The 14,086-nt window shown below is 33.8% G+C and overlaps 1 protein-coding gene across 2 annotated transcripts in view; it reads left to right on the top strand.

The window, feature by feature from the left end:
• LOC149573105 (1,4-alpha-glucan-branching enzyme-like) overlaps positions 1-11,253 on the top strand; it is a 245,336-nt gene extending 234,083 nt beyond the window's left edge. For both annotated transcript variants that reach the window (XM_089814283.1, XM_089814282.1), the window contains 2 exons: positions 10,457-10,573; positions 10,709-11,253. In XM_089814283.1, the coding sequence (XP_089670409.1) occupies positions 10,457-10,573; positions 10,709-10,783 (192 nt within the window). In that variant the 3' untranslated portion in view covers positions 10,784-11,253. The remainder of the gene's footprint in view (positions 1-10,456; positions 10,574-10,708) is intronic.
• Positions 11,254-14,086: the final 2,833 nt, after the last annotated feature.

Below are 14,086 nucleotides of genomic sequence, written 5' to 3'. Positions count from 1 at the left end.
ATTGCTGGTACAGAGAGCATGTAAAAGACCAGGATCATTAAAAAAATCATCATACAAATACTCACTGTATAAGCTGAATCACTGTGCAACCCTTAGTTATAATGGTGATTTTTGAGTTCTAAAAATTTAGAAAGGTGCATATTTCTGTTCATGAATAAAAAGGGTCACTCTGCAGGGGATGACAGGACTCCCAAAGATGCCTCATGGGAACATTCTATCTCCGTTCCCCCATCCCCAAAATATATTGTCAAAAAATGGCAGGATATATCCACATGTGAACCTGGTTATTTTGTTTCACATTCATTTTTCCCAAAACATCCTTGTTAAAAGTCAGCTGATGAGAACATTTTTGGACAAACCCTGTTCCAGCCCAGCTGAATCTAAGTGTTTTTGGCTATGTTCCATGGAGTTTCCGGGACGGGGACGTGTTTCCGGTACGGGTACGGGTCGAAGCCAAAATTTAGGGGACGGGACATCAGGGGACGGCGATTAAAAACGTAAGGGATTTTTTTTAATATAGAGACAAAATTCAAATATGTATATCATAACATTGATAAACCATTCACCATAGACATTTTAGAAGATAAATACATGGAATATTATCAAATGACAAATACTAAGTGCTTCCATTATAACAATATCACATACATATATAGCAAAAATTAAAATGCCTAAAGGCTTCAAGTATCATGCTGAAATCAGAATGAAATAAAGAGAAGTCCAACTAAAATAGTTAGTAAATAGTAAATACCAAATGCAATCTTTCCTCACTAAACACAATCTTTGCTCATTGCTGCTATTGCTCTTATATTTTTTCCCTTCCTCTTAGCAAGTATGTTAAATTGAAAAATGAGTAGAAGAGTTAGTGTTTTAATGGACCAAATATGGGTTGCATATTGTTATTATGTCTTTAAGATGACTAGGGGCCACACGAACAACAAAAATTAGAAAAAAAATGTTTTTTTGGGGATGGTTTGCCTTCACCAGATTGACTGGAAAGAAGGGGATGGCCAGCAGTTTCGGGGATGGATAGGGGACGACAAAACCGTCCCCAATACTACTGGCCGTCCCCAAGTTTCCTGCCAAAAAAAATTGGCCGTTTCGGGGACGTTTTTGAATTTTTCAAAAAGGAGACGACTCAAGGGACGGCCAAAATCCGTCCCCGTGTCCCCATTTCGTCCTCGGTATGGATACGAGGGTAAAACCCCAGGAAATGCGTCCCCGTGGAGCATAGGTTTTTGGTGTTGGTTCCCAAAACTACAGATTAGAATCCTACGAGTCTTGCCAACTTGATGCTGGGATATCCAATTGGTTATGGACAACATAACATGATCAATCAGTTTGATCGTTTGCACTTTTGGCTTTGCAAGGCCAAGGTGGGTGCACCTAATCCTGAACAAACACTTGGGTCCAATATACTTATAGCAGATCAATTTAAATATGAATGCAACAAGAGTTTCTTAGATGGCAAGAAATATGGAAAACTTTCAATTTGCACAGAAATGCGAAAATTGCTAAAATAATGCCAACTTCGCAACTTCAATGATGACTTCAGAAAGTAAAAGATTCAAACTTGTAGATTCTAAATTGAAAACAAAATAAATGATTATGTGGATGTGAATATTTAAAATAAGGAGTAATTATGAATTATTGAAATAAATGAATAAACCAATTTTTCAAAGGAAAGATATGAAATAATTGCCAGTATATAGATTATGAATCACGAGTAATATAAAGACCAATGCCAAATTTAAAAGGGCAATTGAGTTGCTATTACAAGTTTATAATGTACAACTTTATAAAATTTTATGTACTTCGATTATAAACAATATAGTAATCAAGATGCGACGGGTCAAATATATGTGTGTGTGTGTGCGTGCAATTTTAAACTATTCTAGGCTGTGCTTCAACTCCTAAGATATGGAGACCATAGTTGGAAAATTCGGTTTTGGCAATATCTCGGCTCGCCTAATTTGTTTTGAAAATATCGGAATTGGCAAAAACTCGGCAATATATTGACACTTTTTTTGAACATTTGGAAATATATTAAATTATTAATCATGAATCTATTTAATTTTAATATTTTATAAATCTGTTAAAAACTTAAAAATTAAAACACGGTACAATGGAAAATGCTATTATATATTTATAGTTCTTAAAAAAAAATAAAAAAATATTTACACAACAATATTAAATTTTAATAGATAACAGTATTTATAATTTAACTTATTGTTCACATATTTATAAATATTATTATTTAAATTAGAATTTATATTTTATATAGCATCTAGTTAAAATTTAATAATTTGCAATTTTAGTGTATTTATTATTTATTAATAATAATAATAAATATATAATAATTAGATTTTAACAAGAAAAACATTTATATTTGTTGTCTTGCATTTTGTCACCACAAATGTAGGTAACAGTATGAAACTTTTCAACTTAGTTTCGCATTTCTCTTAGTTTAGTTCGTTATTTAATTGGTTAGTATTGATCAACCAGTCAGTTCCAATTGATATAATGAATCCTTTTATTAAAGGCTTTCGTCAAGTCTTTTTAGTTTTTTTGTTTGTCGAGCCTATTCTTGATTTTTGAAGCCTTCAACATCCTTTTTCATGTTTTTGAGTGTGTTTGTTGGTTTTTGGTCCTTTGGTTTTGCTCAAGTTATTGTTTTCGTTTTTCCCTTCAATTCGGTATATCTTAGGACTTAATTGAAGTTGGCAATCAAAAGATATGACCATTTTAGTGCTCAAAAAGTGACCTTTTAGGTGCAGCTGCACGAATTAAAAATATCATGTTATATTTTGAAGTTGACATTCACTTTTTGAAAAATATAAGTTAAATTCATGTTTAAAGTTACTTTATCCTTTTAATTTTTCATTTAAAGTAACTATAGAGCACTTTTCGTTATATTTTTAAGTTGAGTTGCTTATTAATTTTTCACTTAAGTGACTATATTAACTATATAGTTTGATTTAATTTTTGAATTTTAATTCAAACTTCTTAGTAAATATTACTTTTTGAATGATATTTGCATATTATATATTAACTATATAGTGTAAATATTATTTATGTCCCATTTGAGTAAATATTTTTCCAAAAATTAAATTGACAGGTGCTTAATTCATCATTTAAGTTGTGCAAACATGTCTACAAGCACATTTTCATCAAAAATATGCAATTGCACCTAAAAGGTGCATTTTTGAATGAAAATGCTATGTAAAGGCACAAAAAACATGTTATTACATGTATTTTAAAATGTGCAATGACTCCAAAAAGGTGAGATGCATATTACATGTATTTTTCTAATATGCAATTGCATCTAAAAGGTACGATTTTGCTTGTGGCCTCCATTACATGTGTTTTTTAGAACATACACTGGCATCCAAAAGGTGCAATTTGAATGGGGAGATTCTATTACATGTTTTTAAAATATGTAATGCACCCCAAAAGGTGTGATTTGCCTTTAATACATGCATATGCCCTCATAGAACCCGAAATTGAAGATTCAAGGGCAAAAAACTTGATGTTTTCCTCTTTCAAAACCATGTTTTTCATAAAAAAATGCTTAGATCTGCCCATATAATGGCTTGAAATCCATCACGAGAGGGGTGTTTTTGAGTTTTAATGCACATATATGCATTTTGGGGTCATGATTTTGCATATCCAAGACAAAAATGACTCAAATTTTTGCATTTTTGAGCCATGTTTTTGTTAAAAACGCCCAGATTTGGCACAATTTTGATCACGTTTTGGCTCTAATAGAAGTCATTTTGAGGTTTTGATCCATATTATATACTATTGAAGAACACATTTTTGCCTTTAAAGTCAAAAACACTTCATTTCATGCCCTTTATGAATCACATTTTGTTAAAAATGCCCAGAAAATTGGGGTTTTCATTCACTTTTTCACATTTTGGAGCCACATTTTTGCATTTGGATCCATGTATTAGCATTTGGGGAAGTCGTTTTTGCATTTACAAGTAAAAAAGATCAATATACATGCATTTTTTGTCCACGTGTTTGCAAAAACGACTTAGATTTTTGCATGAAAATGAGACTTTTTGTTTAAACCACTCAAAAAATGACATTTCCAACCCATACCTTTGGATCAATAGGGGTCGATCTTGAGTTTTAATGCATGCTATTGCCTTTGGCGACCACATTTTTTACATTCTCATATCAAATTCGACCGTTGAATGTCCATTACTTGCAAGTGTGGAGAGAAACAAAAAGTTGTTTGAAAATCCGGATTTGAGGGAGAATTGGTCTTCAAGTCTATAAAATTTGCTATTTTGGCCCTTTGATCTCCAAGTAAGTGGACATTTTCAAACTTGCTCATCAATTCATGCTTATCTTGCCATTTCCATGCATATTATGGCTTGTTATTGCACATTTGTCCAAATGTATGCCATGTAAAGTGCAAGGTATCTTTAAATATGATGAAAACATTCATTTTTAAGTGTTTGGAATTTCCCCAAATTCCAAATTCCAAATTGCACTTGAAAGCAACTTGCTTCTTGACATGTTTGAGTCTAAAACCAAAGGCATGTGTTTGTTTTGTGCTTGTTTTCGTTGTTTGTTTGCTTGCTTTCTTGTTTTTCTTATTTTGGAAGAAATTGCAAGTTCTTTTCAAAGAACTTGAGCACGTTTCACTTTACTCCACCTTCCACCTCTTCGTGCAAGTGCATCGTTTCATTCCATATTTGCCATTACATGCCAAGACACATTGCATCTATTCCTTTCATATACAATTACAGTTAAAGAGCAATTACATGTAATTCCACTTTCCATGTCATGACACACTCCATCTCATTCTCCACATGTAATTACATGTAATCTCATTCTCCATCCACAGTTACATGTAATCTCATCTTCCATCTGCATTACATATAAACTTATTTTCCAAACCTGCTTACATGTAATCTCATCTTTTGAACCTAATTCCATGTTTGCGTCAAGTCATGATTACATGTAAATCACTTTACATGTAATTGCATCTTGAGAACCCGTTTTTTACTAAAGGCCACAATTTTAAAGTCAAAAGTTATCATTTACATGCATTTGTATATATTCCAACTTGCATTCTTGGCCATACCCACGAAAGCCCATCATTGCCCACATGCAATTCATCTTTCCAAGTCCAACTTTGGTCCTTTCCATTCAAATACATTTTCTTTTTGGTTCATTTCCAGCCATCTTATGTGTTCCATAAGTGTCTTCATGTTGCGATACACTCTTCAAGATATGTCAAAACTTCTTCAAAAAATAGAGATATCCTGTCAAGAAAACATGTTTTGATTCTCAAGAAGTAGTAATTAATTTGATCTTGAGTTCATGTGGGAATGTGCCAAGAACTTTGTTTCAAAAAATAAAAGTTGTAGTTGCTTGTCGGAAAGTTGTTCCAAGTTTACATCCGGACACCATCGAGAAAGTTTTTAAAGTGTCGAAGACTCCAGAATGTGCCAATCTACAAAGGAGAATTCACGACAACTTGAACGAGAAAAAACTTGATCACATGAAGATTTTAAATGACAATGAACAATTCATCAACGAGAGTCAGAGGTTATCAAAAGACGTAACACCATGATTATCAAGGTGAATGTAGTGGCACGAAATATAGGAACTCACAATCCTGTTATCATCTGGGATTGCATCACCAAGTACAAGGTCCTTCAGAACAATCCCTAGGATTGTTTCAATTCTCTTCCGTCTTTCTTCTTCTTTTTTCATGTTTGTAATTGAACATGATGTATTACATAAAAATGTGTAATTACATGTAATATGACTTACATGTGTAATGACATGTGATCCAATAAAATCTCTTGTTAGTTAGACCGGGTCAAAGTTGGTTTAGTTGCTCCTACTTTTTCCTCTTTTTTCTCAACTCCTTTGCCTATATAAAGGAGTGCCCCCTCATTGTAAAAATCATCTTTTGTATTATGAAAGAAAGCTCTACCAAACTTGTGCAAGCATAACTTTGATTATGTAGTACCAATTTGGGAGAAAAGTGAATAAAAGAAGCAATTGTATTTGAAGTTTCAATTGGAAGCAATTGTGATAGAGCAAATTAGAAGCTTTGACTGTAATTTGTGCCTATTGTCTTTGATTCATGTTATTATTGTGTGTTCAATAATAGAGCATAGTGAGTTAAGAAGCAATCGGAGCCGAGGCTTTGATTGGGAGCGATTGTGGTGATACATAGACTAGAAGCTTTGACTGCAACTTGTATTGCTGTCTCAAATTCATGAAAGAGAGTTAGAATTTCGCTAAAGCTTTGATTGTAACTTGTATTGTCGTTTCAAATTCATAAAAGATAGTTAGAATTTACCTACTTATCTTTGGGCTCCAATGGTAGACGTTTTTCTTATAGAATAGAATAGAAATCATCTACTTCTGGAAGTTTTTGTGCCCCAATGGTAGTGAGTTTTCCGTATAAATCAAACAAATAGGACTTAGAGCTAGACCAACACGCTTTCAATCAGCCTTTGAGTTAGTGTTTGTTTATCGGTATCACCGTTTACAACTTCAGATAGAAGTGTAGTTCAGGGTTTCATCTTGCCCATTATTTGCTTTGCGGGTAAGTGGATTCTTTCCTGAAAGTTAAGAGGAAAGAATATAGGTAACACCCCTTACAAAATCTCTTAACTTCTTGCTTGCCTTGAGTTGATCTAAGGAACGGTGAGAAGGGGAGCCTTCCCTTAAATGTAGGAGAGACTTTGTCTCACATTTTGTGACTCGTCTACCTATTTTGCGATTAGATTTTACCCAAAATTGTCGGTTACAAAATATCCACCCAACAATATCTATTATCAAGATTCAATATATATTAAAATTTACAAAAATACATATTATAATAGTTTAATAGTTAACTTTTGTGGCTGCATAGTCAATTCTGCCAAACTGCTAAATTGGAGTGGAATGCAAATGGACAAACTCCGGTCAGACAAATATGAAACTGTGTGTTCAGAGTCAGATAAATTTGTATTGCAAGCTCCCAAGTTTTCTAAAAAGTTAGAAACAACCAGAGTCCAGAGCCTAGACTGTTGTTGAATACAAGAAGATATGTCACTTATGATTCGCTGTGAATATCACACTCCTGTCAGTGTCACCTATGTTTTGCTGTGAATATCAGACTCCTATCAGTGTCGCCTGTGAATATCCTGACATTCCAGATTGTCGTTGAATAGGTTGTGAGCAAAACAGAGGCGTATGACTTTGTAATGAAAACCTAAAAGTTAATTGATTTTAATAAAGTCAAGGATCGATGACTTTTCAACGATATTATGCCTGAAATTTGGAATGTACCGCGTGTTTTTAAGTAAAAATCGCAGGCGATTTTATACTCTAATCTGGTGCCAATATTCATTGAGATATAATCGCCGGCATACATGTTCCATGAAATATCACGCTTTTGGCTATATTTCGCCATTTTTCTCAACTACGATGGAGACAAACTAGACACAGATACGGAACAATTAAATATTTCACCATATCTATGATAATTGAGTTTAAAATGCTATAAATGACCCTATCCACTTATCTGTCATTTTAAATTATTTATAGAATTTAAAAATATTTGTAAAGGACAAAACTTAATACTATTTTTGACTAATGCTTTATGCAAATAAATAAAATAAATGCGCTTACCGGTTATCTCAGAAAACAAAATTCAATGAAGACACTCATTAGTAATGATCGATACACATTACTGATGATGAATCCACTGCAATTCCATTCCAAGATTGCATATAAAAAATTTACTCAATGATCCAATATCCGTGAGCTTTGTTCAAGATTCAATCTTTGCCAAATGAAAGAGTATCATATATCAATATAAAATATCCGAGTGTAAGAGAGCTGTATCAATCGCCCCCTTGTTTGATTTAAAATTTTAAACTAGCCGAATTATATTCTAAGAAAACTTTAGGCATATAATTGTGTTGCTCCTCCCATCAATTAACTATCCGCTATTGCCGGGTCCTGATCTTATATCAACTCTGGACAGATGAATTTAAGCTTTTCTGGGTGCAATATTTTGTCTTCTCTGTATCCGCTATTGCAATTCACACTGGGTGAATAGTTCTGAATGTAACTTCAAAGATTTGGTGCCTTTGATGTCACTATGTTTCAGGCTCAAAGATTCATCCTTTGCTTACGTTTGTGCTCCTCCAAACCTGCAAGGAAGATAGAATAACGTTAGATTCAGAATATCAAACAGAAAAAACATTTTCCTTGCTCGAGTGGCCTTGTGAAACATGGGCACTAAAACCTCCATGATCGCTGATGGATATCCCGTGAATCATTTTCCATTCAACCCTGAATTGTCTTGTGGTGATTTGTCTGCAACTCTTAATTTTGTGTATTTCCCTTCTGGTTCATGCATAATTTTTACTCCTGGCTAAATATTCAACATCTCGCATATGAGCAGAGTCACTGCTCCATCCACACACAGAACCATGCTTTCAAAGTCACCGTTTTGAGACTCAACTTTTACGGAGGCCCAGGAAAGTATGAATGAGTCCTAGTTCAAATACCCAATCGTCTTCTTATTTTTAATCTTCAGAATTCACGGTAACACTGTCTGTGTAAGAGGATATGGGAAGAGGTTGACAAAATCAATCTCTTAATTAAAGATTTCATTGCCCATTTTCCACCATAATCAAATCAATGCCTTTGTTGTGAATGGATTCTACGTGACGTTATTCTTACAACTTTTGAACTTTCCACCAACACTCCAACTTAGTTTTGTTGTTCTATAGATTGTGGCAGTGACTCCCAAATACTTTTTCCGGGCTTCGATCATTGGAGCATTTCATTGCAAGTGGTTAGAATCTCATAAATGGTCTTCCTCTGAAGTTTGAAGATGTGTACACTGAAGATTCTCGATTTGCAAGTTAGTCCGCTTCATAGTTTGCCTTCCAGCCTGGGTAAACTTGAACACTCGCACACTCTTAATCTGAATAACTGTGACAAGTTATCAGTATTGCCCTCTCTTCCCCGATCACTTTAGAGGCTTGAAGCAGAGGATTGCATTCAAATGAAGGCACTCTCGAATTCCAAAAATCTGAGAAATTTGGCCCTGCGGAACTGCCAACATCTAGCCGTATTGCCTGACCTGAGTGCATTGCATTCCTTAATAAAGCTAGATATATGGGGCTGCACAAACATCAGAAGTTTGAAAGGTTTACGAGGATTTATATGGTTACATGAGTTATGCTTGAATGGGTTCATGGGATTAGATATGATTCAAGTAATGAAGGTCGGTACATGTATGGTCTATAAGCTTTAAGCCTTCATATTATTCTAAATAAATGAACTATCAGGCATCATAACAATTGACTACTGGCTTGCCCTTTAGATATGCATGGTATGCTCTGTTATGCTTTTTTGTTGTAAATATGTGTAAAGCTTTTATCTTTATTAAGAACATTTCTGATAGCAGTCATCATGTGTTCAACATGATAGCATCACATACTATTGTATAGATATCTGCAGTTCTGTATATTATTGAAATGTATATATCATAATCAATAAACAATCTTCTCCAACATTATTTTTCTCAAATGGAGGCCCAAAAATTTGGGTTCAATCATCTGGTTCCATAAGTGTCCAAAAAAGAGGCCCACAAGTCAAAAAATAAAATAAAAAAATGCACCTCCCATCCCTCCCAGCCCTGGTTTTGCTTTACCTTTTTTTCTTTTTGTTATTTGACCTCATTTTTTTCACACAAAATTTGCATTCATGCCACTTGTTCCTCCTAGCTGGTTTTGAAGGTTACTGATTGAGATGCTACAGTTGCACAGTTTGCCCAGGTATCTATAAATGAGGCAGCTCTTGCATTCGACATAGATGTATCTAGTTGGACTAGCAATCTAATGAGTTGTGGTCCAAATGAAGTTTAACCAAATGTTGACCTTGATGCTTCTAATGAAGATGAATCTGAATACTAAATATGGATTGTAATTTAAATTTTCATGGTGTAATGACATTTCGAGACTTGAATATTATCATGTTTGCAAAGTATGAATCTACAGTTATGAGGTATTAAAAATAATTATTAATTGACAATGATGGATTTATGAGTTACACTCTTCTTATAATTACACAGTTATATTTTAAAATTTTGTTGTTTAAATATATGTACAGATGTAACCATACTTGTAAGTTGTACCCAAGGAAAGTTTTTGCCAAACTGCGAATGTGAACCTGTATCTCGCCCCTGCACCTGCTCCCACACCCTAATTGGCAACTTCGTAATTTAGAGTCACATGTTTCCATTGACATATCTTTAGATCATATTTAATGCAGTATTACATTTGTTGAAGTGCAGAATGTTGTGCTTTAGTATGTCAGGAATCCAACAGATTAGTATTTTGCAAGATGCTTGTGAATATACTAATGAAAGACGATATAGAGTATTTACAGACGCTTATTGATCATAATTTTACAGGTAGATCATGATGTTGACCATTTCACTTCCCCTGAAGGTATCCCAGGGAGACCAGAAACAAATTTCAACAATCGGCCAAATTCTATGAAAATTTTTGCTCCTCCACGGACATGCCTGGTAAGTAAATTTCTTGATTACTTTGAACTCATTTTGGCTCCATGTTCATCCTTGGTAAATGGAGTTCCTGATTAATTTGGAAGGCCAGTATTACACTGATTCAGATATCTTTAAATTTTGTCTTTTGTGTGACAGGTATATTATAGAGTTCCAGAGATTTCTGCTACTACCGATGATAGCAACTTAGTTGATGAATCCATTCTACTGTGATAGTTCTAAGTTTCCAACTAATCACGAAGACACTGCATTAAACTTTTTGATAAGCACAGTGTTAATGAAACAATATTTGTCTGCATGATTTACTCTTAAATGACTAGATGCATTTTTATCTGCTAGTTATGTACAGAAATAGCTTGCTCGTATAGGATGAGCTAAATCTGAAGTCTTTAAGTTGGAAATTTTTCTGGGAATTGAATTTTCCATTTTAAATAGGATAGTGTAGAATGATGAACTATGTTTGATAGAATGTATAATAAGATGTCAAATGTGCAAATTAGTTGTTTTGAGATAATTATTTAATCTCAAACTTAGGACAATCACGGTCAAATATTCCTCCTTAAAGCCGAAAGGACTTTTCAAAAATAAGGAGTCAATTCAGTTGCCCATTTCGTGTTAATTTGTTTGGTAAAGACCAATGCATATTCATCTAATATGAAGCAATGCGATGTGATGACTAATAATGTCCTTTAGGCCAAATTGATTTGGAGAACCAAATAAAACTGTTTATTATTTAGATCATTTCTATGGGTGTTAAAATAAATTCTCAAAGCTTTATTCACCTAACAGATCCTTAGTTCCTAAGGTGACTATAGGTATTATGTGGTTTGTTTGAGTTGGTTCAAAGATATATAATCATGATTATATGTGGCTACTTATTTAACATTGGTAAATGCGATGTTTCTAGATTATTGGAATTGATACTTTATGTTGCATGGCATTTTAAGGAAGGGCATGGGGGATGGCAGGGGACAGAAGCATATAAGTACACACAGATTTAACTACATCGAGCAACAGGACATCAAAATGTAGACAATGACAGCAGCATAACAGCAACAAATAAATTTTAACACTAATGACAATAGCAACAGTAGCATAAGGACAGTAAATATATCAGGATTCAGATTCATAGCTAATAATATAATAGTTAACATGTAATGGCCATCCCTGATTTTGTTTTAAATATATGATGCAAGATATGTAGTAATGAAGACTAACTTGCTGATTGTTAGCTTCAGATTATATGCATGATAATAAGCCCACATATGCAAATGCTCTCAATAGCAAACTAAATTAAGTTGGGGTTATGTCAACATCACCACTTGGTTAGGTACATTACCATAGAAACTATCATAGCATTACAAGAGAAAGTTCTTCTTCACATCAAACATATGGCAACTCAATAACAATATCAAAAGAAGTACGATTAGCAAATTGAAAGAAGACTTCTGGTATTAAAATCATACTAAAAACAATCTTCAAAAACCATTAAAATCTGCTAAAAAATGTTATTAGCACAGGCAATTATTTGCAATGATAGAATATGCCACTAGCTGCTCCCAAGTATGCTTCAACACTCTTTTGTTTGTGAATAACAGTATTAAACTTAATAAAAGACCACTTTCCAATGCTCAAATAACAGCTTTGACCTCTCCTCATCATAATTATTTCAGTTCTTCATTAGAGATGACAAACAATTACTCAAAATGCATCATCCGAGAAAGTGGAATACTAAAAAATAATACCCACAATGATAGCAAGCCTGTTTACTGTATTATGAACGAAAGTTAAATTCCCAATTACTTAGAAAAAGCACATCAACACAGAAAAAGCAGAAAAGCATCTGATCATTTCTCAAAAGAATCCTTTCTGAATCCAGTAACACCCACAAAGCCAAAATCACTGTAAATTTTGGGCTACAAACACCAACCAGCTAGGGTGGGTCTCTCACCACCAAACTAGTAAAACAAGAAGAGGGTTTTTATCCTCACCTAAAAAAATTCCTTCTTAAGCTCTATCCTAGTAGTGTAGCATTATATTCACAGTATTCACAATCTTGATTGAGATGACTTCTAAGCGTCTAAGTGTCGTTTCAAGAAAGTATTTTGTTTTTTTCTAATATTTTTTTAAAAGAACATGTTTTGTTTTTATGCTCTTTGTTTGGAAAACTGATTTTTTTTTGTTTTTTGTTTCCTTCTTGTTGCTTGTTTGAAAACACCCTTTTTGCTTTTGTGCTTCTATATAGGGGACATTTCATAACAATAAACTTTAAAACATTAATATACTAGCACTTGTGTTATAGGAGGTGCAAGGGAATAGCTGATAGGCAATTTTGTACTTTTTTGTTTCCTTCTTGTTGCTTGCTTGAAAACACTTTTTTTTGCTTTTGTGCTTCTATATAGGGGACATTTCATAACAATAAACTTTAAAACATTAATATACTAGCACTTGTGTTATAGGAGGTGCAAGGGAATAGCTGATAGGCAATTTTGTACATGTTTTGACTTAACTACCTATATGCCCAAGTGTGTAAAATTGAACTGATTTTCTAGGTAATTCCTATTGTGTGCATCATTCGCCCCAATCAAAGAGTTTTCTTGGCTCTTGTAGTCATGGCATTAAAGGCAGAGTTGCCCAATAGATAGTTTACTATACCACAAATTCTTGTCATGGCAAATGGACCCAATAACATAAGAAAAGGAAAGGTATCTCAACTTGCTCGACTAGTGAAATTTCTAGGGAAAACCAGCACGCATCGTCTTGCATCTCAAATATACAAGAAGCATCAAGTCCATTCTCCTTCATTTTGACATTGAAGGATGCCTCTAAGACAGCCTTATTGTCTCCCTTGCCATTTGTAATGGTTGTATTGAGGCAAGAGTGATTTTCCTTTTAAAATTTCAACACTTTTTACTTTGTTCATAGGAAACCTGACAATTGGAAGTGAAACTATCTGGTTAAGAAATTTTGATTTAGAGCATTGTAGTTGCTTGCTTGATGGTTTAATATTTTGAGAATTGTTGAGTGAATCAATTTGAACTTAAGTCATTGTTGACATTTCAATCATGTTTGTTATTAGTGACATACACTTATTCAGATTGTAAGCCTATATTGAGCATATTGTACAGTTAACAATGTTAACCAAACATTTTAGTTGTTATCGAGTTCTACAGTTGCTACTGAGTCCTTTCGATAGATTTCTGTTTGCATCGAGTAGTTACTACTATAAGGTGATGATCAACAGTGTAAATCGAGCATCTCAGTGTATGCCGAGTTTACCAGTGCAAACCAAGTTGTGCAGTGCTTATTGAGTTCGTAGTTGATGTGATGTGAGTTTAGTGTTAACCAAGCTACTCAATGTTAGCCAAGAGACTCAGTTTATACCAAGCTCAAAGTGATAGTGTGGATCGAGCTATGCAGTGTGAATCAAGTGATTCAATTTATATGTTGAGTTTCGCAGTATTCGCCAAGTGACCAGTGCAAATCGAATTCAAGACTACTTGGAAGTCATCAGTA

Source organism: Cupressus sempervirens, chromosome 2 (assembly GCF_028749045.1).
Source record: "Cupressus sempervirens isolate cs-2001-9-10 chromosome 2, ASM2874904v1, whole genome shotgun sequence".
NCBI classification, from domain to species: Eukaryota; Viridiplantae; Streptophyta; class Pinopsida; order Cupressales; family Cupressaceae; genus Cupressus; species Cupressus sempervirens.
This window is presented reverse-complemented; position numbering and strand designations above follow the sequence as displayed.